Raw genomic sequence first — 27,200 nt, 5'->3', positions numbered from 1 at the left:
CCTGCCCTGAGCTGAAACTCCTCTTGCCACCTACTGCCTTATTAGGACCTGCCCCTTCCACTCTGCTTTTGGGCAGCCTAGCATGAGAGGTTCTGAGCAGGCTGCAGCTGGATCATGGCTCAGCTGGGTTTTGAAGGGGCACCTGCCACAGAAGTTCCTCCACTTGGCAGTAGAAAACCCTCATGAGGCACTCGAGCAAGCTGTGGTGGTCAGGCTGAGAGCAGCAGGGATTTACAGGACAGACAGGGCCTGGAATTGTGACTGGAGTACATGGGGGCAATGGTTGCTCTCACAAAAAAGAGCAAATTCAGAGACCAGCAACAAAACCAGCTTAAGGGGTGAGAGTGACAGCATCACTCCTCAAACAGCACATGGGACAGGAGTCAGGGACTGCAACCTGGGGAAAGGAGGCGAGACTGAGACAGGCAGACAAGTCCCACCTCTTTTCTTTAATTGTAACATATGTCCAACACAGGCCGGGGCCTGAGTCCTGCTGCCCCCATGGCATCGGGAGCCCTGGACGGATGTCTTCACAGGGAAGGAGAACAGCTGCTGAACCCAGGAAGCAGCAGGTGCTTGCAGGATAATGGCACTTCTGTGAAAGGAGCAGCTCAGGTGCATGGCAGCTGAGTGCTGCAGAGCAGCAAGGTGCTGAGTACAGGCACAGACCCTCCTTCAGAAGAGGCGCTTCTCATATCTAAACGGACAGGAAATAGTTAGCCATGGGCACTGGCCCCTCTAACTCTAGGCCTGCCCAGCCCAGCACACAGACCCCTGCTAGCAGAGGGGGGACACATACAGAGCTGGGCCTGGTGGCCCCAGGAGTAGTACACCAGAGGTCCTCTGTGCTGGGACAGTCAGTTGCAGTAGATCTGCTCTGTTAGGAGAATCCAAGGCCAGTGCAATCATGGAACAGCTCTGGCTGCTACAAACAGGGAAGCCAGTAACCATCCCCCCCAAAAAACAGCCCAGCTCACTGCAAGCCAATGGGATGCAGCATGTACCACTGCATACAGGGACAGCAAGGGCAAGGCCAACAGCATTAGATGTGTGCTGGGCCACATCCAACAGTGTTTGGAGCCACCAAGAGCCCAGTGAAGGGCAGCACTGGCAGGACTTACGAATGGAGGCTGTGAACTCCTCCTTCCACTTGGGCAGATGTTGTCCTCTTTTCAAACTTCAGTTCTCCCGAGTACATCATGGCTCTGCCAAGGGAAAGCAGATTGGGGTCAGGCTCCCCCAGGCTGCAGCTAGAAGGCCTCTGGCCCTCAGTGTGCCATGAGGAGCTGCAGGACTGGGGAGAGACTGTACTGTGCAGTGGGGCAAGGAGATTTCACACCAACTGCAGCACAGGAAGAGCAAGGCTTTGCCTCCTTTCCCCTCCATTTCTGGCAGGAGCAGAGCCAGGCAGCCAGCTCCAGCACCTCCCTCAGTAAGACTGCCCGGGCAGTCTGCAAAGGGCAGTGCTCTCCCTCCCAGCACAACTCCTCCAGGGTGTGCCCACTGGGGACTGAGAGGAGAGAAGGGGCTCCAGCTCAGTTGCGCCACAGAGATCAGGGTCTATGAGACATGGTGGGCCTTGACTACAAGCTGCAAGAAGCCAGATACCAGACACTAGCTTAGGGATGACAAGATGAGCTCCATGGAGGAACTGAGGATTAGCTGAGCGCACACGCGGGGAGGTGTCTTACCTGACTTGGGTCAGACTCTTGGCACCGATATCCTGACAGGAGTGCTGGATCCCAGCGATCAGGTACGGGATGAACTTGTGGATAGAACCTTTGTCTTGCACTGCACCAGAGACCCCCTGGGCCACTTTAATTTTATCTGTCTCACTGTGGATGGTTGAAAACAAAAGGCCCGTGGAACAAACCAGACCTGGCAGGCTAAGGCAGTGATCTCACAGACTCAGGGACCTATTGCCTCTTATGCCAGGTCTCTCCTACCTGAAGTATCGGGTCTGGCTGCCCAAGTTCTTGTCCATAGCATCCAATGATCCCATTCCCCGGTATTTCTTCAACCTAATTCCGTCCGAGAAGAAGTACTCTCCAGGGGCTTCCGTGGTTGCAGCCAGGAGAGAGCCCATCATCACTAAAGTCAGTGAGAAGATTAGTGACAGCTCAGGGAGCAGGAGGGGGGCATGCAATGCTCATTGTGGAGATGCAGCAGGTGAGCTTACATTGGAGCAAGGCTTTTGTTCAGCCACTGGGGGGAAGGGGAGGGGCAGAGCCTGCATCTTAGGAGGGGGGCAGCCTGACCCTGTGATCTGAACAAACAGTGAAATCTAAAAAGAAAAGGAGGACTTGTGGCACCTTAGAGACTAACCAATTTATTTGAGCATGAGCTTTCGTGAGCTACAGCTCACTTCATCAGATGTATACCGTGGAAACTGCAGCAGACTTTATATACACACAGAGAATATGATGTGTATATAAAGTCTGCTGCAGTTTCCACGGTATACATCTGATGAAGTGAGCTGTAGCTCACGAAAGCTCATGCTCAAATAAATTGGTGAGTCTCTAAGGTGCCACAAGTCCTCCTTTTCTTTTTGCGAATACAGACTAACACGGCTGTTCCAGTGAAATCTAAGTACACTATGTCCACTGGATCATAGAATATCAGGGTTGGAAGAGACCTCAGGTCATCTAGTCCAACCCCCTGCTCAAAAGCAAGACCCATCCCCAATTAAATCATCCCAGCCAGGGCTTTGTCAAGCCTGACTTTAAAAACTTCTAAGGAAGGAGATTCCACCACCTCCCTAGGTAACGCATTCCAGCGTGTCACCACCCTCCTAGTGAAAAAGTTTTTCCTAATATCCAACCTAAACCTCCCCCACTGCAACTTGAGACCATTATTCCTTGTCCTGTCCTCTTCCACCACTGAGAACAGTCTAGATCCATCCTCTCTGGAACCACCTCTCAGGTAGTTGAAAGCAGCTATCGAATCCCCCCTCATTCTTCTCTTCCGCAGACTAAACAATCCCAGTTCCCACAGCCTCTCCTCATAACTCATGTGTTCCAGACCCCTAATCATTTTTGTTGCCCTTCGCTGGACTCTTTCCAATTTATCCACATCCTTCTTGTAGCGTGGGGCCCAAAACTGGATACAGTACTCCAGATGAGGCCTCACCAATGTCGAATAGAGGGGAACGATCACGTCCCTCGATCTGCTCGCTATGCCCCTACTTATACATCCCAAAATGCCATTGGCCTTCTTGGCAACAAGGGCACACTGCTGACTCATATCCAGCTTCTCGTCCACTGTCACCCCTAGGTCCTTTTCCGCAGAACTGCTGCCTAGCCATTCGGTCCCTAGTCTGTAGCTGTGCATTGGGTTCTTCCGTCCTAAGTGCAGGACCCTGCACTTATCCTTATTGAACCTCATCAGATTTCTTTTGGCCCAATCCTTCAATTTGTCTAGGTCCCTCTGTATCCTATCCCTGCCCTCCAGCGTATCTACCACTCCTCCCAGTTTAGTATCATCCGCAAATTTGCTGAGACTGCAATCCACACCATCCTCCAGATCATTTATGAAGATATTAATAAATAGAAATGAAGGGATCCCCCTTGTCCACATGTTTGTTGACCCCCTCAAAGAACTCTAATAGATCAGTAAGACACAATCTCCCTTTACAGAAACCATGCTGACTTTTGCACATCAATTTATGTTCTTCTATGTGTCCAACAATTTTATTCTTTACTATTGTTTCAATTAATTTGCCTGGTACTGATGTTAGACTTACCGGTCTGTAAGTGCTGGGATCACCTCTAGAGCCCTTCTTACATATTGGCATTACATTAGCTATCTTCCAGTCATTGTGTACAGTAGCTGATTTAAAGGACAGGTTACAAACCATAATTAATAGTTCCACAATTTCACATTTGAGTTCTTTCAGAACTCTTGGGTGAATGCCATCTGGACCTGGTGACTTGTTACTGTTAAGTTTCTCAATTAATTCCAAAACCTCCTCTAATGACACTTCAATCAGTGACTATTAGATTTGTCACCTACAAAAGATGGCTCAGGTTTGGGAATCTCCCTAACATCCTCAGCCATGAAGCAAAGAATTCATTTAGTTTCTCCGCAATGACTTTATTGTCTTTAAGTGCTCCTTTTGTATCTCGATCACCAGGGGCCCCACTGGTGGTTTAGCAGGCTTCCTGCTTCTGGTGTACTTAAACATTTTGTTATTACCTTTTGAGTTTTTGGCTAGCTGTTCTTCAAACTCCTTTTTGGCTTTTCTTTTTATATTTTTACATTTAATTTGGCAGTGTTTATGCTCCTTTCTATTTACCTCACTAGGATCTGACTTCCACTTTTTAAAAGATGCCTTTTTCATCTCTCACTGCTTCTTTTACATGGTTGTTAAGCCCTGGTGGCTCTTTTTTAATTCTTTTACTGTGTTTTTTAATTTGAGGTATACATTTGAGTCTCTATTATGGTGTCTTTGAAAAGTGTCCATGCAGCGTGCAGGGATTTCACTCTAGTCACTGTACCTTTTAATTTCTGTTTAACTAACCTCCTCATTTTTGCATAGTTCTGCTTTCTGAAATGCCACAGTGTTGGGCTGTTGAGGTGTTCTTCCAACCACAGGAATGTTAGATGTTGTTATATTATGGTCACTATTTCCAAGTGGTCCTGTTATAGTTACCTCTTGGACCAGATCCTGCGCTCCACTCGGGACTAGATCGAGAGTTGCCTCTCCCCTGGTGGGTTCCTGTCCGAGCTGCTCCAAGAAGCAGACATTTAAAGGATCGAGAAATGTCTCTGCATTTCGTCCTGAGGTGACCTGTGCCCAGTCCATATGGGGAGAATTGAAATCCCCCACTATTATTGAGTTCTTTATTTTGATAGCCTCTCTAATCTCCCTGAGCATTTCATTGTCACTTACGCTGTCCTGGTCAGGTGGTCGATAACAGATCCCTACTGTTATATTCTTATCAGAGCCTGGGATTACTATCCAGAGATTCTATGGAGCTTGTGGATTCATTTAAGATTATTTCATTTGATTGTACATTTTCTTTCACATATAGTGCCACTCTTCCCTCCCCCTCACCCAGCATAACCTCTTCTGTCCTCCGATATATTTTGTACCCCGGAATGATTGTGTCCCACTGATTGTCCTCACTCCACCAGGTTTCTGTGATGCCTATTATATCAATAGCCTCCTTTAACACGAGGCACTCTAGTTCACCCATCTTATTATTTAGACTTCTAGCATTTGTATACAAGCACTTTAAAAACTTGTCACTGTTTGTCTGTTTTTCTGATGTGTCAGATTCTTTATGTGAACGTTTCTCATCTGATCTGGCCCATACTTTATCCTCTTCCATCCCCTCCTCATAACTAAAACCTAGAGAATCTCTCTCAATAGACTCTCTTCTAAGAGAAGTCTCTGGCTGATCCACGTGCGCCTCTGCAGCTATCAGCTTCCCCCCCCATCTCTTAGTTTAAAAACTGCTCTGCAGCCTTTTTAATGTGAAATGCTGGCCGGCTGGATCCACTTTGGTTTAGGTGGAGCCCATACTTCCTGTACAGGCTCCCCCATCCCAAAAGTTCCCCCAGTTCCTAATAAATCTAAACCCCTCCTCTCTACACCATCATCTCATCCACGCATTGAGACTCTGAAGCTCTGCCTGCCTACCTGGCCCTGCACGTCGAACTGGAAGCATTTCTGAGAATGCCACCATAGAGGTCCTAGATTTCAGTCTCTTTCCTAGCCCGTCTTTCCTACCGCTGGGCAAAATGGCCTAGATCACGAAGGAGCCAAGACACAGTCAGGTTTGTCTGGCACTCTGCTTAGAAGAAGCCTAGTGCATGGGGCATCTGGCAATTCAGGATTATGGGGCACCAGCACACCTGTTAGGAGAATGCTGCACTGTCCTGGCAGTCTCTCCCTGCCCAGAGCACTAGAGTAGTGTGATCAGTGCCCTATGCAAAATGTAAATACACCAGCAATCTCTCGCTCCTGGCCCTGCTCTGATGGTGTTGGCACTGATGCTGACAAGGTCAGGGCTTTTCAATGCTACTGCCCTTGCAAAGCTCCCGTAACACTGCCAAGCGAGCACTGCAAAGTAGTCTGCAGTCAGTAAGAAGTTCACTCATTGGGTTGATATTCCAACGGCAAAAGCAAATCACCCACAAAGGAGATACCCCTCTGAATGCCCTAAGCTCCCCCCGGCCTCCACCCAACCCTCATTCCCCCTCACCTGTGGAAGCACCTAGTGCCAGGGCCTTGGCAATGTGTCCCACGGTTTGGATCCCTCCATCTGCAATCACTGGGACCCCAAATCTTCTGGCATATTCAGACACTTTGTACACCGCTGTGGCCTGGGGCCTGCCACAGGCCAAGACTAGATCAAGGAAGAGAAAGGGTGAACGGTCAAGTACCAGGTGCTGCAGCAGTCCCCCTTGGTTAAAGGCCCTTCAGCTTTCAGTCACACACAGACCTCCCAGTCTGCTTCTCCCCGTGGAATAAACCACACGAAATCAAGCAGCCCTGGCCCCAAGTCTCTGAAGGCAGGTGAACGGGGGCTATGAAGTAACTGCTGCCCCAATGCCATAGAGAAGCTTTTGCAGTGGTTACAGAATGAGCCAAGAGACCTGGTGAAATCATGGACACCAGCTGGTCAGTCCTTAAGGGTGCTGATTCACTCACCACCTAGTGTTCAGCCAGAGGTCTAGTAAGACACAGAAAGAAGCCAGACCCAAGAAACCCAAGCCCAGTGAGTCCCCATATGATTGCTGTGTTCCCAGCACTGATGATCATCACAATGATGGGATGTCAGCCTCCTGACAGACTGACTCTGGCAGGAAGAGGCATCTGACCAAAAGGAGAGAGTTTGTTTATATGCAACAGAAAAGGAAAGACACAGGGCGGATTGATGTGGTGCTGGAAATTTAAGTTTCCACAGCATAGCAGGGCCTCTAACGTTTAGCCATCAGTGGGGACAAATACAGATTGGTCTCAGATTTACCAGTGCTTTAGCAACTTCAGGCTTTTGACTGTACAAAGAAACACCAGAAGGGAAACCACTGAATGACATGTATTCGGGTACATTTAACAGCCAAGTGCATGCAAATATGCCACAATAACCTTCCCATCCCTCAGATTCCCCCAGCAACACAATCACCAGGAGGCCTTTCCTCCAATCACAGTTAGCACAATGGTTCAGATGGGATTATGAACATGCAAGATTAGTAATTCAGGATGCAAACATCATGTTTGATGCAGGGTTTCAGGCTGCCACTTTGGAGCAGCATCAAGCGTGACAACTCCTAGTAGACTGGTGCTTTGCCAGAAGAGGGAGTCTTGACAAACTAATTTTTGCACTGGCTCACACGTATTTCTCCCTGTGCTCAGCACCAGCAGCTCAGGTTGAGAGGAGAATTCAAGGTGACGATCGTGAAAGAGTCAATATTAATTGGACCCAGCCAGCCGGGAAGAAGCGTCTGCTAGCAATAATGTGAATGCTGTTAGTGTTAAAGAGATGGTCTCATTTGGTACTGCATTGCTGAAGAAGAGACTGAGGGTGCCTTTACAGCAGCCTGTGACAGCACCATCTCTTCTGTGCAAAAGCCTCTGATTTCAAAGAAACCCAGGGCCCCAAGCCTCTGGATCCCATTATTCTCTACCCAAGAACAGAAATCTGCAGCTATATTATAGAAGTAACCACTGAGACCAGCCCTTTATAATTCACCTCTTGGCACGGGGCACATGGGACCATCACAGGACTGTATTTGGCTGTCCCAGCTCCCAGTGCCAAGACTTAAACAGGAGGTGCAGGCTTCCAAAGCAGGGTTCAAAATGTACACACACTTCCCCTGTACTCGGAGCAAAGGCTTGTAAGGGGTGGCACTAAGAGAGGACTGTCATGCTAGTGGGTACAACCCAGGATCCAAAACAGAAACTTCTTTCCCTTTGAAGTGCTTCACAAATAGCAAACAGGGCAAAAGCCAAGATTAATCTTGGTCGCCTACTTGATCCTGTAACAACATCAAAAAGTAGCGCTCGCAAGGTGAGAGGGAGAAGAGCCCTTCCTCACACACGCAGATCAGAATCATTGGCAAAGGGCATGGTTCTGGGATGTGCCTTCCAAGTTTGCCACAGGGTGAAAGTCCCTGTTGAAGTTACATTCACACAGCATGGCTAGTTCACACAAGGCAAAATTGAGCTAAGGTGGAACCTCTCCCATCATTAAGAGACCAGAGCAGATTTGCAGGCTCTGCATAGGCACCATCCTCCCACCTGCCGCACCTTCCAGTTAAGAGGCTCAGCAGTACCACTGAGGAAGCTCAATCAGGTTTTTAAATTGGGTTTGGATTAAAGACACTGATGAGCCCAGGTGGCCTTGATTAGGACAATTCAGAACCCTGCTTTAGAAATCCAAAAGACTTCTCAGCATCAGTTTTTGGGTCAACTACCAGTACCCAAAGCCACAAAACCCCAAGTGCATCTACAACCCACTTATTCTCAAACAAGCAGAGGGGCCATGTGCAGCCAATCAGGGTCTTGCTTCAAGACAGAATTAAGGTTGACAATAGGGCAAGTGACTTACTATAGGTGCCCATGACAGAAGACGGGCACTTGGGGCTGTGGGACTTTAGTTCTGGAGGGATCTGTGGAGCAGCTAAACAAAACAAACAAATACAATTTAGAAACGAACAGCAGCAGCAGAATAAAGGCCCCCAGCAGTGACTTTACCAGGCCGAGCCTGGGATAACTGAGCCACAGCTCGGACATCGAGGGTCCCTCTTAGTCCAATCCACAGAGAAGGATGCTAAGCTGAAGGCCATGTCCAGGGAGCACATCATGGCACTTGGCATGTGCTCTCCCTACTCCAAGGACATTTCAGGGAGTAATCCATCTGATGCTGAAACACTGGATCCTCAACCTGCCTCCTGGCCTTCCTGGCACTGAGAGGGTTAACAGGTTTGGGAAGCTAAGGCTGGATAGACCTCTGGTCCTGAAACACCAGCCACATAACACCCACTGTGAAGAACAGATGTTTTGTCTCTGCAGCCCCCTCTATCCCACTGCTGCCAAGATAGGGACAGAGCTCCCAGAGTCAGGCTGTATTAAACACGTAGCATTGGAATCTGCCATCATTTTCTCCAGTTCTCCATGGGTGAGAGCACCAAAGGGAGAATGAAAAGAAGCAGGAAAGTGCTGTTCGTGCTCCCAGCAGAGCCTGGCCTGGCCCAGACCAGGAATTGCTGGTGCAGCCGGGGATTGGGTAGCGTAAGGGCGGCTCTTGAATAAAACATTCTTACACGAAAGAGACACGACAGTTTCTCCAGTGCAACACCTGAGACAGTCTCCAAGCAGCAGGTGCTCCCTTAACAGGCAGAGCAAAACCACAGATCCTCTGTACAGGGGACTGTCCCCAAGGGGGTGTCACCCCTCCCCAGGGTCCTCATAGGGCCCCAAGTACTGCTGCTGGAATCTGCAGGAAGACCCTGCATGCGTACGGCAAAGGGCTGCTTTTACTAGTCAGCGGCTTGTTTCAGGTCCATTACCGCAAAGGCAACTGATGAAGCACAAGAGGGGCTCTGCAGCCAGACTGCAGCAGCGATGGCCCTTCACATGGCATCCACACCCTTGCTTCTGTTTGTTTCACTTGAAGCACTTGGAACTGTGATGTCCAGTTGTAGCTTTAAAACTAGTCTTCATTCCAGGACACGCCCAGCCACTCAGTCTAGTAGCTAGCCAGAGAGCTATGCCCTAGAAACACGGCCTGCCTGGCACAGGCTCCCCTGGGATCCTGCTAACTGCAATAGCTGCATTCAAAAACCTCAGCTTCGGTGGGCAATTGTGAACTGGCACCGATCCAGCAGACCAACTCTCCATTAAACGCACAAGGATCTTACTGTCAGCTGCAGCTGCCACAGGCAGGGCCACGAAAACAACCCTGGGAGTTTTATCACCATCCTCTCTGCTGCCTTCCTAGCTATGCTGGGCAAATGGAAACCCCTACCCACGCCCCCCGATGTCTGTACCTGATGCCCTCTCCTTTGCCCTGCTCACTTAGGTGGAGATCAGATGAGTGGCACTTTTACGCTCCCACACCCAGCCATGGCATGTCTTTGGCATTACACAGCTATAAAATCCTATCGCAGTTACACAGGCCCTGCGGCAGACAGTCACCACCACAACAGCACCAGAACTCAAGGACTCTGGCTCCACGGACTTATTGTGGGTTCTGGATATGAGGTGGATGTTTAGCAGATATTTGTTCTTCTAGCTATTGAGAAGATATTAAACATTTTCTTTACCTTCTTGTGTGATGCAGATGGAGCCACTGCCCATCCCGACCCTTAGAGCATCGACCCCTGCATCGATCAGATTCTTTGCCTGAGCAGCTGTCACCACTGAAGCAAACAGACGAAGGTTTTAAAATGAGAACATTGTCTCCTTTCACCACTAGTAGCTAACCAGTTGCCCTAGCTTCCTGCAAAGGTGCTTCCTCCCTGAGATGGGTTGGCAGGGAAAGGGACCTCTGCACTTGCACAGCACCTTCCACTCGGGCATCTCAAAATGGCTTCCACAAACAGCACCCGAGTCAGCTTTGCAGCCCCGCAGTGATCTAGGGTTGGAGAGTGCTCCCTTTTGGAGGCAGGCCCATGGTGTCGGTGTGCATGGTAACACAACAGGTCATGCACAAAGTCAGTTTAAAATCTCAACAGCAATCCGGCACCAAAGGGCTGGTTCTCAACCAACCAACAAGTGTGTGCATGCACCAGTCACCACAGCCATGGCATGTGCACACTGAACCTGGGTGACAATCAGGCCTTGATGTCCAACTGTTCTAGGAACAAACCCTACCATCTTGGTGTGCAGGGACCAGGGGTTAGCTTCACACTTACACAGCCACCCCCTCAAGGGGGATGGGAGGATCAGCCTGATGTCAGAGCCTGGGCAGGGGTGGGGTTAGCCTAACATGGTCCCTCCCAACATGGTTCGTGTCTGGCCGATTTCCCAGGGCCATGCTTCTCTACTGCCCTTTTCACTGGCATTGTACTGGCTGCTGAATCCACAAAGTTCTGGATGTTAAAGTGCTTCCCACCTATCCCAATGGTGCATGGGACTCAGTGTTGCAGCTAGACTAGTCAGGCCATTATAATGCATTGTACAATGGCAGAGGAAGCATGAGACATGCTTAGGGCCATGCAGGGGACAAAAGGCTGGAGGAGACACTATGGTGCGTTAGCAACACATTTGGTAACGCAGATAAAGACAAGAGGAAAAGAGTTAAACTCTGCTCAGCCAGATTCACATGGATGTTTCCATTTATTTTCCACACAAAGTAGGAGTCCTCCAAGAACCAGACACCTGAAATTCTAGAAAGCTTTCTAACCAATGTTACAGAGCCCAGAGAGAAAAGGATCAAGGCTGGAAACAAAAGAATTAACTGCAGGGAATTGCACACACGGCATTAACTCTGAGTGAAAAGTTTTTACATAGAATGGAAAAGAAGTGTCCCTCAGGTGCTGAGGGGCTGTAGCATATTCTATACATCTGAGATATAGGTCAAAAGTCCAACTGGACAGCTGACAGGGATGCTTATATAAAGCAGGTCAACACATCTTTCACTGCAACTGAAAACAGTCAAAGTCTAGAAGCTAAAATCCCATTTAGCAGATTACCATTGCCTCCAATGACCTGTAGGTTATGGTATTTCTCCTTGATATACTTGATCATGTTGATCTGGAAAATGGAATTGCCCTGAGAGGAATCCTAGAAGAGAAAGAAAAACAAAAATCAACCAAAATAGCTATAAAGGATTTTAAATCCAGCCCTAGGAGAGTCACAGAGACTTCAGCACATTGCAAACAGGTGATTAATTCACTTCAGTACTGAAAGACCCCACTGCCCAGGCTCAGAAGGCCCAGAAGACATGAGCCACAAGAAAAAACCACCACAAACTTCCATCTTACAGGACATTTCAGCCTAATGAACGCAGATCTCACAAGACAGATAGACACAAACACTCCCAGAGACTAGAACAGCTCACACTGAGGGCTAGATTCCAGTCCTCTCAAATCTAAGAGCTGCATTCTTTAGAGAATTATTTGCATTTTGAGGCCTCAACTTGTGAACCCCATGACAAGAGGAGGGCTGCCAATCTCATCCTGAGTGAGGTCACTAATATTTCCCTGAAAGAAAGGGTGTGGGGAGGTCAGTCCAAGCCCTTAGCACTGGAATGGCAGCTAGCCGCCTGTCTATTCCTCATCTTCCAAATGGTCCTGTCCCACCCCCACAAAAACCGCACATGTCCATGTACAGTCTACACAAGTGAGGAAGGATGGTCCCATGGTTAGAGCACTGGCCTTGGCTAGGAGACCAGGGTTCAATTCCTGCTCTGCCACAAATTGTCACTTAACATCACTATACCTGTCTCCCAGCCCCAGAACTGGGATGGCAGCACTGCCTGGCCTCAGAGGCGTCGTGAAGATAAAGACTTGATGACGACTGTCAGGTGACGGGCCCTCCAAAGTATCAAATGCTGAATTCAAAGAGACTCTTGAGATGCTCAAGGAAGACTATTCCCAACTCCCATGCATGCAGTTTGGTTTTTGTCATTCAGTTTACTCTGGGTGTGCCTTCACAGCACAGTCCTCTCCAGTTACGACAGGTGAGCGCTCTGGTTACTGCGCCGGAACTAGCCTGCCTTGGGCGAGGCCACGTCTACCCTACATGCGCCGTCGCTGTACCGCCGTAACCCTGTTCGTGCAGACACAGGGCTCGGCGACACCTGAAACGCTGCAGCACGTCAGCGTAGACACAGCCGGTGCTCACAGGCGGGGTTCTCTCCTCGGCACGGGGTAATCCACCTCCCTGAGGAGCAGTAGCTCGGTCGACAGAAGAATTTTGTCATCAACCTAGCACTGTCTATGTTGGGACTCAGGTCACCACCACCACTCAGGGGTGTGGATTTTTTCATACCCCTGAGCCACGTAGTTAAACCGACCTACATGTCTACTGTAGACCAGACCAGACCACAGCCATGGAAGGGGTTTTTCTGTCACCATAGGAACTCCACCTCCCTGGGCAATGGCAACATTCTTCCCTGGAACTAACGGAAGTTAGCATAGCTACAGCACTCAGGTGTGAGATTTTTCACACCTCTGAACACCATAGCTCTGATAAGCTAGGTTTTAAGGCCAGGCGTGACAGCAGCCACACTTCAAAACAACACTAGTGTTACACAGAGAGCTCGTTAGTAGCACAGAGCGATTGGATTAGCTCTTGAGGAGATATAAATGGAGCCGTTACATCCCCACTGCATTACTAGCTCCAGAGTCACCTCCCCATCCACCTCATGAGACAGCAAGCTTGAGCTTAAAGCACTGCTTAATTCCAGCTAGAGATTTTTGTATGTGGACAGGAGTCAAGTTAGGGGTAAAATGGGTTATAACTCAAGTTACCTGTGTCGTGAAGACACACCTTAAGAGGCAGGGAAAGTTAGTCACCTTTTTCCCAGGGCAGTGGCAGGAGCAGTCCCTGCTTATGGAGGCTCCACATTAAGTGCACTGGCCCCCCTCATTAGAATGGGAGGGGGAAGGTGATTCTGACTAATCCAGCTAACTAACACGGCCTGCTAAACAAGTGTTCTCTGGTAGAACACTGTATAACCATGCTCTATGAATATCTCCCATTTCCTTTATAGATGGGCTCTCAGACTAACCTATCAACAGCAAGGGCACGTGCAAACTCCTGTGCCCAAATGATCAGACACATGGGGCTGACAGGACAGACTGCTGAGGAGTACTATGTTGGTCCCTCTGTGTTATTTGTTTTAATTATCAGGTAATTAAAGGACACAACACTGTTATTTCACACCAGGAGTCCAACACATGCCTGTACATTAGTCCAATGGTCAGTGACAGACATCAAGCGAACAGAGCACCTTTGTAATTACAGCCATCTAGCCTGAACTCAATATAGCTAGCTGCACAAATCACCACATGCTAGCAGACCAGTATCTAGATCAACACACATGCCATCATAATGCCCCACCATGAACAGACCGGCCATTTAGACTAGAGTCTACCTCCTGCCCCGCAGGTCCAAGCTTGGCCACCTTGTGCCAATGTGCCTATCACAAAGTCCATGATGAAGCTATGCTATGAAGAGGGATGCTAGTCAAAAACTTTTCAGGGTGTGTTGAATCCACTCGACTAAAACAGAAGCCAAGCCCTAGAGCTCACCAACACAACGACATCCACCCCAGACTGCACTAGGAGATCCAGACGGTATTTGTCATCTTCGTGGGTCCCAATGGCAGCGCCACAGAGCAGTTGCTTCTTAGCATCTTTGGATGCCAGCGGGTAATCACGGTTCTTCTTCAGATCTGTGCGAGCGATTATAGCCACCAGCTCATCCTCCTCATTAACAATTGGCAGCTTACCTTGAAATAAATATAAATACACCGTCATTGCAGAGCCTCTCACAAGATAGGTGTCACACCAGACTGGCCCTCAGGGGAGGAGTTCCTAGTTAAAGGAACCCAGCTCACACTGTATGCCAGAGATGCAAAGAATGACTGGCAGCCAGAACAGGGTTTGCTTTTGAAACCCAGCAGACTCTGGTTCTCATCCCAGCTGGCAGAATGAGAAGTCAGTAGGACTGGGAAAGGGTTCAGTATTATGATCCTGATCGTGCTACGTAGCCTTTAATTCAAAAAGGGCTCTTGTACTCGAGTCACTCCAGACCCCCCCAAAGGAACTGAGCTGTTCATAAGCCTCTGAAACCAGACACTAGAAACTGGATACAAAATTAAAAGCCTGCAGCCAAGTGCGCTCTTGGCATTTACAACTTTTCAGCACCTTGACTGGCAGGAATCCCTGAAGTTCTAAACAGACTCAGATGAAGGTGAAGGTTTTAATCTTTTGGCAGGTTGTCACTCTCATTTGGGGCTCCAGGACGGTCCTGTCCTTACCATCCCCTTCTCCCCAAGGAGATTTGGAAGGAACACCTCATGGGGACACCTGGCATCATAATCTTTTATTGTAGGGAAAAACATTTGCACTGAGAAACAAACGGAATGTGTGGAGAGATGAGCATGAGAGCATTTCCACATATACGTACGAGTGTGTGCTCCCATCCTACCCCTGCTCTCTGCCATACACAGCTCTCCCACACAACACACAGCTAGTCACGGTACCTTTTTTGCTTCTCTGCAGAATTTCATTTGCTTCCTTTAATGTTACCCCTGCAGGGGCGACAACGAGATCATCCCGCTTTGTCATAATCTGATAGAAAAGGGGGCAAAGAATTTAAAGTCACACACAAGTGAGAGCTCCTTCCCACCTCATCCAGGACAGGAGAAACAAGCTGCCAAGCAAAGATGCTTCAGTGGCCACTTGCTAGGAGCCAGACAACTAAACGTGACATATGGAATGGGGGATGAGGGAGCACACAATAGCGTGGAGCAGCCCATGGAAATAAATCCTCAGCCTGCAGCGCTCTATACCCACTCAAACAGTCCACTCAAATCCACATGGAGCCCAGCACACAGCTGTCTCTCCATACTGCCGGGCGACCCAGTGAGATCACCCTGAGAGAAGGAAGAACGTCTCACCCTCTGCTTGGGATTTCACCAGCACAGACTCCCCTCACATCAATAGCTACACAATCCAGACCAAAGTACTTTTAATAGGTTAGGGAACCTAACTTCAGCACTCATTTGTCCGATATAATCACAGCCTCTTACTGTTCCTGGCAGAAACTCCACCAGTCACTGGGCTTGTTTTCAGACAGTGCTCCCTAGCACATTGGCTTTAGGAGGACTCTGCTTGGGAGTGCCTGATGCTGCAGAATAAGAGCAGGGGATGGGAGGAAGAATTCACATCTAAATTAGGGCTGTCAATTAATCACAGTTAACTCACGCAATTCACTCCAAAAAATTAATCGTGATTAATCGCAAATTTTTGGATGTTTTTCTACATTTTCAATATTGATTTCAATTATAACACACAATACAAAGTGTGCAGTGCTCACATGATATTTTTTATTACAAATACATGCACCATAAAAATGATAAATGAAAGAAATAGTATTTTTCAATTCACCTCATACAAGTACTGTAGTGCAACCTCTTTATCGTGAAAGTGTAATTTACAAATGCAGATTTTTTGGGGGTTACATAACTGCACTCAAAAAACAAAACAGTGTAAAACTTTAGAGCCTACAAGTCCACTCAGTCCCACTTCTTATTCTGCCAATCGCTAAGACAAACAAGTTTGTTTACATTGATGGAAGATAATTCTGCCCGCTTTTTATTTACAGTGTCACCTGAAAGTGAGAACAGGCGTTCGCATGGCACTTTTGTAGCCAGCATTGCAAGGTATTTACATGCCAGATATGCTAAACATTCGTATGCCCCTTCATGCTTCCATGCTGATGATGCTTGTTAAAAATATAATGCATCAATTAAATTTGTCACTGTACTCCTTGGGGGGGAGAGGAGGGGGAATTGTATGTCTCCTGTTCTGTTTTACCCGTATTCTGCATATATTTCATGTTATAGCAGTCTTGGATGATGACCCAGCACCTGTTCGTTTTTAGAACACTTTCACAGCAGATTTGACAAAACACAAAGAAGGTACCGATGTGAGATTTCTAAAAATAGCTACAGCACTTGATCCAAGGTTTAAGAAACTGAAGTGCCTTCCAAAATCTAAGAGGGATGAGGTGTAGAGCATGCTTTTAGAAGTCTTAAAAGAGCAACGCTCTGATGCGGAAACTACAGAACTCAAACCACCAAAAAAGACGACCAACCTTCTGCTGGTGGCATCTGACTCAGATTATGAAAATGAACATGTGTTGGTCCGCACTGCTTTGGAGCGTTATCAAGTAGAACCCATCATCAGCATGGACACATGTCCTCTGGAATGGTGGCCAAAGCATGAAGGGGCATACGAATGTTTAGCATATCTGGCATGTAAATACCTTGCAATGCCGGCTACAAAAGTGCCATGCGAACGCCTGTTCTCACTTTCAGGTGACATTGTAAACAAGAAGCAGGCAGCATTATCTCCTGCAAATTGTAACCAACCTTGTTTGTCTGCGCGATTGGCTGACTAAAAAGTAGGACTGAGTGGACTTGTAGGCGCTAAAGTTTTACACTGTTTTATTTTTGAAGGCAGGATTTTTGTACATAATTCTACATTTGTACGTTCAACTAGGTGAATTGAAAAATACTATTTCTTTTGTTTATAGTGCAAATATTTGTAATAGAAAATAAATAGAAAGTGAGCACTGTGCACTTTGTATTCTGTGTTGTAATTGAAATCAATATATCTGAAAATGTGGTAAACATCCAAAAATATTTAAAACAAACAACAGAATACCATTTAACAGCGCGATTAATCGCAATTAATTTTTTAATCGCTTGACAGCCATAATCTAAATGAACATGCCTGCCTGTGTCCACTCTGACAAACCAGCACCAGTGTGCATCTGTACAGGGCTCATAAGGTACATATTGAAGACAGACAGCTCTCTTCTCACCGAGTTCAGGGGAGTAACATCTCACCCAAAACTGGGGTGCAGGGGGCTGGTTTGTTCGGTCTCAGATTGCACAGAAAGGAATTCCAGAAAGGGGAGGAGAAGGAGGAATAGCACCCAACACTGATTACTTGAAGAGAGCCTATGAGAGCAATGAGCAGGACGTTAGAGCTGAATCATAAGTGGGATGAGAACCAGGGCTGTTACAGAGAGGCCAAAACACTAGGGAAATAAACTCTCTTGCATACATAGGATTCAATGTTTCAAACAAGAATAGGAAAGGGGCTTTCAGTTCTGCAGTGTAGATGCTAAAGGTACGTCTTCACTACCCGCCAGCTTGTAGTGATCGATGGATCCCTGAATCGACACCGGTACTCCGCTTACTCCTCCTGCCAAGGTGGAGTCAACGGGGGAGCCGCTGCGGTCGACTCGCCACTATGAGGACGGCTAGGTAACTCGAACTAAGATACTTAGACTTCAGCTACACGAATAGTGTAGCGGAAGTTGCATATCTTAGTTTGAATCCCCCCACCTAGTGTGGCCCAGGCCTAAAAGGCCTAAGGAGATATGGCGACAATCTCGACTGGCCAATGTCAGAGACAGAGTGCTGTTCTAGAGGGACCATTGGTCTGACCCATTACAACCGTTTGATATTCTGAATAGTTCCGCATCTCTGAAGAAACACAAGCCTCTTTGGTACCAGTCCTGAAGTGACACTGTCAGCGTCTCTTTGGCTAGTAACAGGAGACTGAAAATGGAGTTGGGACAGGAGTGTAATGTCAAGCTGGGTCTATCTTTAGCTCATGCTGACCTAAGTCAGGAGGGAAGCACTGGCCGAGAAGCACTAAAAACTATGCTTATATCTGATGACACCGAACAGCTACAATTACAGAGCTACTGCAGTACCAGTAACAACAGAATTAGCACCAGAAGGCTTACACAGCAGAGTGCACACTGCAGGCTGATGTGAGGGAGCAAGAGGGAGAAAAGGTTACTGTGAAAAGGAAAGTTTGTTAATGAAGCAAATAACAGAGACTTGGTGGGATAACTCACATGGCTGGAGTACTGTCATGGATGGTTATAAACTGTTCAGGAAGGACAGGCAGGGCAGAAAAGGTGGGGGAGTAGCATTGTATGTAAGGGAGCAGTATGACTGCTCAGAGCTCCGGTATGAAACTGCAGAAAAACCTGAGTGTCTCTGGATTAAGTTTAGAAGCGTGAGCAACAAGGGTGATGTCGTGGTGGGAGTATGCTATAGACCACCGGACCAGAGGGATGAGGTGGACGAGGCTTTCTTCCGGCAACTCACGGAAGTTACTAGATCGCAGGCCCTGATTCTCATGGGAGACTTCAATCACCCTGATATCTGCTGGGAGAGCAATACAGCAGCGCTCAGACAACCCAGGAAGTTTTTGGAAAGTGTAGGGGACAATTTCCTGTTGCAAGTGCTGGAGGAACCAACTAGGGGCAGAGCTCTTCTTGACCTGCTGCTCACAAACCGGGAAGAATTAGTAGGGGAAGAAGAAGTGGATGGGAACCTGGGAGGCAGTGACCATGAGATGGTCAAGTTCAGGATCCTGACACAGGGAAGAAAGGAGAGCAGCAGAATACGGACCCTGGACTTCAGAAAAGCAGACTTTGACTCCCTCAGGGAACTGATGGGCAGGATCCCCTGGGAGAATAACATGAGGGGGAAAGGAGTCCAGGAGAGCTTGCTGTATTTTAAAGAATCCTTATTGAGGTTACAGTGACAAACCATCCTGAAATGTAGAAAGAACAGTAAATATGGCAGGCGACCAGCTTGGCTTCACAGTGAAATCCTTGCTGATCTTAAACACAAAAAAGAAGCTTACAAGAAGTGGAAGATTGGACAAATGACCAGGAAAGAGTATAAAAATATTGCTCAGGCATGCAGGAGTGAAATCAGGAAGGCCAAATCACACCTGGAGTTGCAGCTAGCAAGAGATGTTAAGAGTAACAAGAAGGGTTTCTTCAGGTATGTTAGCAACAAGAAGAAAGTCAAGGAAAGTGTGGGCCCCTTACTGAATGAGGGAGGCAACCTAGTGACAGAGGATGTGGAAAAAGCTAATGTACTCAATGCTTTTTTTGACTCTGTCTTCACAAACAAGGTCAGCTCCCAGACTACTGCACTGGGCAGCACAGCATGGGGAGGAGGTGACCAGCCATCTGTGGAGAAAGAAGGGGTTCGGGACTATTTAGAAAAGCTGGATGAGCAAAAGTCCATGGGGCTGGATGCGATGCATCTGAGACTGCTAAAGGAGTTGGTGGATGTGATTGCAGAGCCATTGGCCATTATCTTTGAAAACTCATGGCGATCGGGGGGAAGTCCTGGACGACTGGAAAAAGGCTAATGTAGTGCCCATCTTTAAAAAAGGGAAGAAGGAGGATCCTGGGAACTACAGGCCAGTCAGCCTCACCTCCGTCCCTGGAAAAATCATGGAGCAGATCCTCAAGGAATCAATTCTGAAGCACTTAGAGGAGAGGAAAATGATCAGGAACAGACAGCATGGATTCACCAAAGGCAAGTCATGCCTGACTAATCTAATTGCCTTCTATGACGAGATAACTGGTTCTGTGGATCAAGGGAAAGCAGTGGACGTGTTGTTCCTTGACTTTAGCAAAGCTTTGGACACGGTCTCCCACAGTATTCTTGCCAGCAAGTTAAAGAAGTATGGGCTGGATGAATGGACTGTAAGGTGGATAGAAAGCTGGCTAGATTGTTGGGCTCAACGGGTAGTGATCAATGGCTCCATGTCTAGTTGGCAGCCGGTGTCAAGTGGAGTGCCCCAGGGGTCGGTCCTGGGGCCGGTTTTGTTCAATATCTTCATAAATGATCTGGAGGATGGGGTGGATTGCACCCTCAGCAAGTTTGCAGATGACACTAAACTGGGAGGACAGGTAGATATGCTGGAGGGCAGGGATAGGATACAGAGGGATTTAGACAAATTGGAGGATTGGGCCAAAAGAAATCTGATGAGGTTCAACAAGGACAAGTGCAAAGTCCTGCACTTAGGACAGAAGAATCCAATGCACCGCTACAGACTAGGGACCGAATGGCTCGGTAGCAGTTCTGCAGAAAAGGACCTAGGGGTGACAGTGGACAAGAAGCTGGATATGAGTCAACAGTGTGCCCTTGTTGCCAAGAAGGCCAATGATATTTTGGGATGTATAAGTAGGGGCATTGCCAGCAGATCGAGGGACATGATCGTTCCCTGATCGTTCCCCACTATTTGACACTGGTGAGGCCTCATCTGGAGTACTGTGTCCAGTTTTGGGCCCCACACTACAAGAAGGATGTGGAAAAATTGGAAAGAGTCCAGTGGAGGGCAACAAAAATGATTAGGGGACTGGAACACATGACTTATGAGGAGAGGCTGAGGGAACTGGGGATGTTTAGTCTATGGAAGAGAAGAATGAGGGGGGATTTGATAGCTGCTTTCAACTACCTGAAAGGGGGTTCCAAAGAGGATGGATCTAGACTATTCTCAGTGGTAGCGGATGACAGAACAAGGAGTAATAGTCTCAAGTTGCAGTGGGGGAGGTTTAGGTTGGATATTAGGAAAAACTTTTTCACTAAGAGGGTGGTGAAACACTGGAATGCGTTACCTAGGGAGGTGGTGGAATCTCCTTCCTTAGAAGTATTTAAGGTCAGGCTTGACAAAGCCCTGGCTGGGATGATTTAGTTGGGGATTGGTCCTGCTTTGAGCAGGGGGTTGGACTAGATGACGTCCTGAGGTCCCTTCCAACCCTGATATTCTTTGATTCTATGAAGCACTGTGTAAATGCTAAGCATGACTTTACTGAGCCCAGGAGTTATTCTGCATGGTGCAAGTCCCAGCCAAAGGGATTATACCAGGAGCCTGAAAGCACTATTCAGTGAATAGGAGCTTGGAGGCTTTGGTCTGTGCATTCAAACAATGATGTCACCTTTCCAATGGCCAGGTCACTACAGGAGAGCAGCAGTAGCCAATACAGAACCAGAAGAGACATGATGGCTACAGCCAATAGTGAATGTCTGCCGGGGCGACGGATTCTTCCTAGAAGTATGGGGGACAGATGGATGAGGTCCTGCCCCTTCCCCAGAGGCTCTCAGGCCCCCCTATCCCAGGCAGGTGAAGGGTCCGCAGCTCCCCACAGCTGTCTGGGCCACTCTCACCTGGTCCTGGCTCCAGCTTTCGGCCCAGCGACGGGGTCTCATGGGGGAACAGAAGGGGCCGGGCCTGTGGCAAACAGTGAGAAGGCCATGCAAGGCCCCATGGCCCCCCACATTCCTGCAACCCTGATGTCTGCTGTAGGAAGCAAAAAGGATCATGGCCAGATTGTGCCAAATGGTAAACCCGAGCCAGCAGTCATTGGAACACGCTAGTAATAGGCACAGAGCAATAAGCAACAGAAAGACTAATTTAAACCTGGAATAAAACAAAGAGCCAGGTCCCTGTCCCTGCTGGGCTGGTTCACAAACCTCATTCAAGCACTGAGTCTTCGTCATCACCACACGCAGTAGCACTTCCTAACATAACCCTCCCTCTCCCACCAGGAGTGCAGGACCTCAACAAACAAACCTCACTGAGGGGCAAGTCGTGCTCCTCCTCTTTCAGGAAGTCAATGTCTCGGGATGAGATGATCCCCACCAGCTTAGTCCCCATCTTTCCATTGTCTGTGATAGGAATGCCACAGAATCCATGACGGGCTTTTGCTTCAAACACATCTCTCACTTTGTCCTTGGGGCTCAGCACCACTGGATCGGTGATAAATCCCTGTTCATATTTCTGAAACAAGCACATTCAGAGAGCAAAGTAAACAACATGGATAGACTGAGCTGTAATGTGACGGGCATTTAGCATTCCTCATGGTAAGAGAGCTGTGAAGGTCTGTCACCCTCCCCAAGCTGGCAGAGCATATCACTGGAGTCCGTGGCACATATGCATTTGGAGTTAGTGACTGCAATAGCAAGGATGCTGCATCAAACAAGTCAAGCTCCTTTCTGCCCATCTGTGGGGATAAATTCATTGACACTTTTCAAAATAGGCAGGTGGAGTTTAACCCCAGCATCCTGGCCAACATTCCCCCACACTCAGTAAGCAGGTTCTCATGTCCCTAGCTGTTGTGGGATATGGCAAGACAGAAGAGCTGATGTGTCCACCTGCACTGACCAGTGCCACTGCTCTAAGAGACTAGAGTACAAGGGGAAATACTGCCTGTCAGTTCTCCTTTGCTGAAGCCTACTTCATGGTTCTCAAACTGGAGCCAGACCCCTTTGGACATTTAGTGAATTGCCCAGTTGCTGCAGCTCCCCGTTTCCTGCTTCAGCTGTTCTTTACCTTAACTTTCCGTACTTCATTGGCCTGGAATTCCGGTGTGCAGTTATGATGGATGAATCCAATCCCACCTGTGAGCTGAGAACACACAGAGGCAGCAGTAAGTCACTGCAACAATAGGGTCCCTCAACTTTATTTGGTGAATTCAACAACCAAGTACAGACGGCAGACTACTACTGTAGCAGAGCAAACTGCACTGCTAATGGGGAGCTCAGAGACAGAATCTGAATAGTATAAATGCCAGGATTTCCTTATCCAAAAGACATGACTTGCCTGCCACCCCCCTGGCTACTTATGGGATACCAATGTAAGGAGTATATTCAGGCCAGAAACATGCTCCAATTTCCTTTTAAGATGATTTAACATCAAACTGTTTGTTTTTCCTTACAGAGTTCGGAATAGGAATACAGCAACTGAGAGGCTAGACTGTTAAGGGAACACCCTGATAAAGCTCCAATAGGATACAGAGAAATAAGATCCAACCCACTAACAGCAAGACCAGCTTAAGGAGATCTGAAAAAACAGCAGCTGGCAATAGTGAGCCTAGTTCAGGACAGCTTGTTTAATACTGAAGCACATTATTTTAAACTGTCCATTTTAAACCAAGTTTAACACCAATGATGTCATCACTCTTGGGAATCTGTATTAAAAAGTTATTCTTCAGTTCACAAGATTCACTTCTCCCACCTTCTAATGCTCTTGTCCATGGGCACTCACCGCCATTGCAATGGCCATGCTGGCCTCTGTCACAGTGTCCATAGGAGAGGAAACCAAGGGAGTCTTTAAGGTTATCTTTTTGGTCAAAGCTGAAGTCAGGTCCTAAAAGAAGGAAAGGTTTGTTGTGGTGATATGCAAGTTCATCCCAAATCAACTCTACCTGGGCCTGTAAACCAGGGAAACCAGCATGGATTTTTGCTTCATATACCACACACCGCTGCTTTGCAACAAGTGCTTTTCTTAGTTCCCATGATCTTCAAAGGGGCACCAATATCTCCAAGAGTTTAGCTCCAAGGGCAGCCAAGATATTAAAAATAAAAATAGTTTTCTCCTTCTACAATGGCCCCTTAAGCAGACACAAGAAGAGCCTTGTGGTCACGGAGTGCCAGCTTGTAGTCATTAATTCCAGATAATGCAAACTTCACCTTTATACTCACCACTTGGTCTGCAGTGAAGTCAATATAGCCAGGAAGAATAAGGAAGTCACTAGAAGAGGGAAAGGAAAGAGAAAAACTGAAATCAACTGCATTTCAGTGAAACTGCCCCCAGACACTACATTGGCAGGGCTTTAACATGGCTTGCGTTGTCGCGGCACAGCGCTGGGAGAGAGCTCCCCCAACGCTCTAAAAACCCACCTCCAGGAGGGGTGCAGCTCCCAGCGCAGGGAGCTTTACAGCGCTGAAATTGCTGCGCTCAGGGGGGTGTTTTTCCACACCCTGAGCGAGAAAGTTGCAGCGCCGTGAAGCGCCCGTGTGGCCATGCCCCGAGTCACACAGACCACCCCCTGCAATCAGAAGTTCCTGTCTCGGCGTCTGGGGATGGAGGCTCAGAAACGCCCGGACACTAGGCAGCTCCCCTCACCGATGGGCTTCTTGAGAGCCAGACAAAAGCCAAAGTCCTTGGGCGCAGGCGAGGAGCCTGCGGAAGCTCTGGGCGCGGTGCCCGCGGTGTAAAGGAGGATGCGACACAGGCGCAGGGTCACTGGCTGGGGCTAGTCTCACGTAGGTCGCCCGGGCACAGGCCCAGCATGGTGACAGTCTGGGCCGCCCGCCGGACCTCAGCACCGCGCGAGCGGGATAACGCAGCCTGCGTCCGCCGGGGGGCGCTGCAACCACCGCCCGACAGGCGGGGCACACCCGGGCCGCACCTCCCAGGGACCCCAGCCCGCCCCGCGCAAACCCGGGCCTAGAGGCAGGCTCCAGGGCGAGCCCGAGCCACCGGCTGGGACCCGGAACCCGCCGTACGGGGGGAACGCGCCAGAGCCCGCACAGCAGCCCCGGGACAGACAGACACCCCCCGGGGCACGGGCACACCACCACCGCCCCCGGGGCACGGGCACACCCACCACCACCACCCCCCGGGGCACGGGCACACCACCCCCCCCCGGGGCACGGGCACGGGCACACCACCACCCCCCCCCGGGGCACGGGCACACCACCCCTCCCCCCGGGGCACGGGCACGGGCACACCACCCCTCCCCCCGGGGCACGGGCACGGGCACACCACCCCTCCCCCCGGGGCACGGGCACGGGCACACCACCCCTTCCCCCGGGGCACGGGCACACCCACCACCACCCCCCCCCGGGGCACGGGCACACCCACCACCACCCCCCCCGGGGCACGGGCACACCCACCACCGCCCCCCCCCCGGGGCACGGGCACGGGCACACCACCGCCCCCCCCCGGGGCACGGGCACGGGCACACCACCGCCCCCCCCGGGGCACGGGCACACCCACCACCACCACCCCCGGGGCACGGGCACACCCACCACCACCACCCGGGGCACGGGCACACCCACCACCACCACCCCCGGGGCACGGGCACACCCACCACCGCCCCCCCCCCGGGGCACGGGCACGGGCACACCACCGCCCCCCCCGGGGCACGGGCACACCACCGCCCCCCCCGGGGCACGGGCACGGGCACACCACCGCCCCCCCCGGGGCACGGGCACGGGCACACCACCGCCCCCCCCGGGGCACGGGCACACCCACCACCACCACCACCCCCGGGGCACGGGCACGGGCACACCCACCACCACCACCCCCGGGGCACGGGCACGGGCACCCCCACCCCCCCCCGGGGCACGGGCACACCACCACCCCCCCCCGGGGCACGGGCACACCCACCACCACCCCCCCCGGGGCACGGGCACACCCACCACCACCACCCCCGGGGCACGGGCACCCGCACCCCCAACCCCCCCCGGGGCACGGGCACACCACCCCCCCCCGGGGCACGGGCACGGGCACACCACCACCCCCCCGGGGCACGGGCACGGGCACACCACCACCCCCCCCGGGCACGGGCACGGGCACACCACCACCCCCCCGGGGCACGGGCACGGGCACACCACCCCCCCCCGGGCACGGGCACGGGCACACCACCGCCCCCCCCGGGGCACGGGCACGGGCACACCACCGCCCCCCCCCGGGGCACGGGCACGGGCACACCACCGCCCCCCCCCCGGGGCACGGGCACACCCACCACCACCACCCCCCCCGGGGCACGGGCACGGGCACACCCACCACCACCACCCCCGGGGCACGGGCACGGGCACGGGCACCCCCACCCCCCCCCGGGGCACGGGCACACCACCACCCCCCCCCGGGGCACGGGCACACCCACCACCACCCCCCCCCGGGGCACGGGCACACCCACCACCACCACCCCCGGGGCACGGGCACACCCACCCCCAACCCCCCCCGGGGCACGGGCACCCCCACCCCCAACCCCCCCCGGGGCACGGGCACCCCCACCCCCAACCCCCCCCGGGGCACGGGCACGGGCACACCACCACCACCCCCGGGCACGGGCACGGGCACACCACCACCCCCCCCGGGCACGGGCACGGGCACACCACCACCCCCCCCGGGGCACGGGCACGGGCACACCACCCCCCCCGGGCACGGGCACGGGCACACCACCGCCCCCCCCGGGGCACAGGCACACCCACCTCCACCCCCCCCCGGGGCACGGGCACGGGCACACCCACCACCACCACCCCCGGGGCACGGGCACGGGCACGGGCACCCCCACCCCCCCCCGGGGCACGGGCACACCACCACCCCCCCCGGGGCACGGGCACACCCACCACCACCCCCTCCGGGGCACGGGCACACCCACCACCACCACCCCCGGGGCACGGGCACACCCACCACCACCACCCCCGGGGCACGGGCACCCCCACCCCCAACCCCCCCCGGGGCACGGGCACGGGCACACCACCACCCCCCCCGGGCACGGGCACGGGCACACCACCACCCCCCCCGGGCACGGGCACGGGCACACCACCACCCCCCCCGGGGCACGGGCACGGGCACACCACCCCCCCCGGGCACGGGCACGGGCACACCACCGCCCCCCCCGGGGCACAGGCACACCCACCTCCACCCCCCCCCGGGGCACGGGCACGGGCACACCACCGCCCCCCCCGGCTCACTTGTAGGTCAGCCCGTCCCCGCAGTTGAGGAGCTGCTGCGCCGTCAGCCCGTCGTCGGGCACGTAGCCGGTGCCGCCGCTGATGAGGTAATCGGCCATGGCGGCTCCGCGAACGGCTGCGCCGCGTGGCCCAGAAAAAGCCGCCGCCTCCGCGCGCCCCGGAGATAAACCCGCGCGCGGCCCGGGCCCC

The 27,200-nt window shown here is 51.2% G+C and overlaps 2 protein-coding genes across 4 annotated transcripts in view; one reads left to right on the top strand and one right to left on the bottom strand.

Moving 5' to 3' along the window:
- Positions 1-23,524, top strand: part of NDUFAF3 (NADH:ubiquinone oxidoreductase complex assembly factor 3) — a 47,765-nt gene extending 24,241 nt beyond the window's left edge. Inside the window, exon 6 of the mRNA XM_048858596.2 lies at positions 23,242-23,524. Coding sequence (XP_048714553.1) covers positions 23,242-23,253 — 12 coding nt within the window. The 3' untranslated portion in view covers positions 23,254-23,524. The remainder of the gene's footprint in view (positions 1-23,241) is intronic.
- Positions 429-27,200, bottom strand: IMPDH2 (inosine monophosphate dehydrogenase 2). 3 transcript variants are annotated; one of them, XM_048858589.2, is made up of 15 exons: positions 27,012-27,198; positions 24,006-24,054; positions 23,569-23,670; positions 22,855-22,929; positions 22,096-22,302; positions 15,168-15,255; positions 14,212-14,411; positions 11,647-11,737; positions 10,276-10,371; positions 8,559-8,630; positions 6,210-6,353; positions 1,947-2,091; positions 1,692-1,835; positions 1,122-1,205; positions 429-697 (listed from the first exon to the last, which is right to left on the bottom strand). In XM_048858589.2, exons 1-15 carry the CDS (start codon positions 27,107-27,109, stop codon positions 676-678), a joined length of 1,617 nt encoding a protein of 538 aa, XP_048714546.1. In that variant the 5' UTR covers positions 27,110-27,198; the 3' UTR covers positions 429-675. The 3 variants fall into 3 exon arrangements, with proteins under 3 accessions (XP_048714546.1, XP_048714547.1, XP_048714548.1); XM_048858590.2 differs by lacking the exon at positions 8,559-8,630 and having other exon boundaries at positions 27,012-27,196; XM_048858591.2 differs by lacking the exons at positions 14,212-14,411; positions 15,168-15,255 and having other exon boundaries at positions 27,012-27,200.

This window comes from Caretta caretta, chromosome 7 (genome assembly GCF_965140235.1).
Source record: "Caretta caretta isolate rCarCar2 chromosome 7, rCarCar1.hap1, whole genome shotgun sequence".
NCBI lineage: Eukaryota > Metazoa > Chordata > Testudines > Cheloniidae > Caretta > Caretta caretta.
Note: the sequence above shows the minus strand (reverse complement) of the source record. Positions and strands in the feature narration are given on the sequence as shown.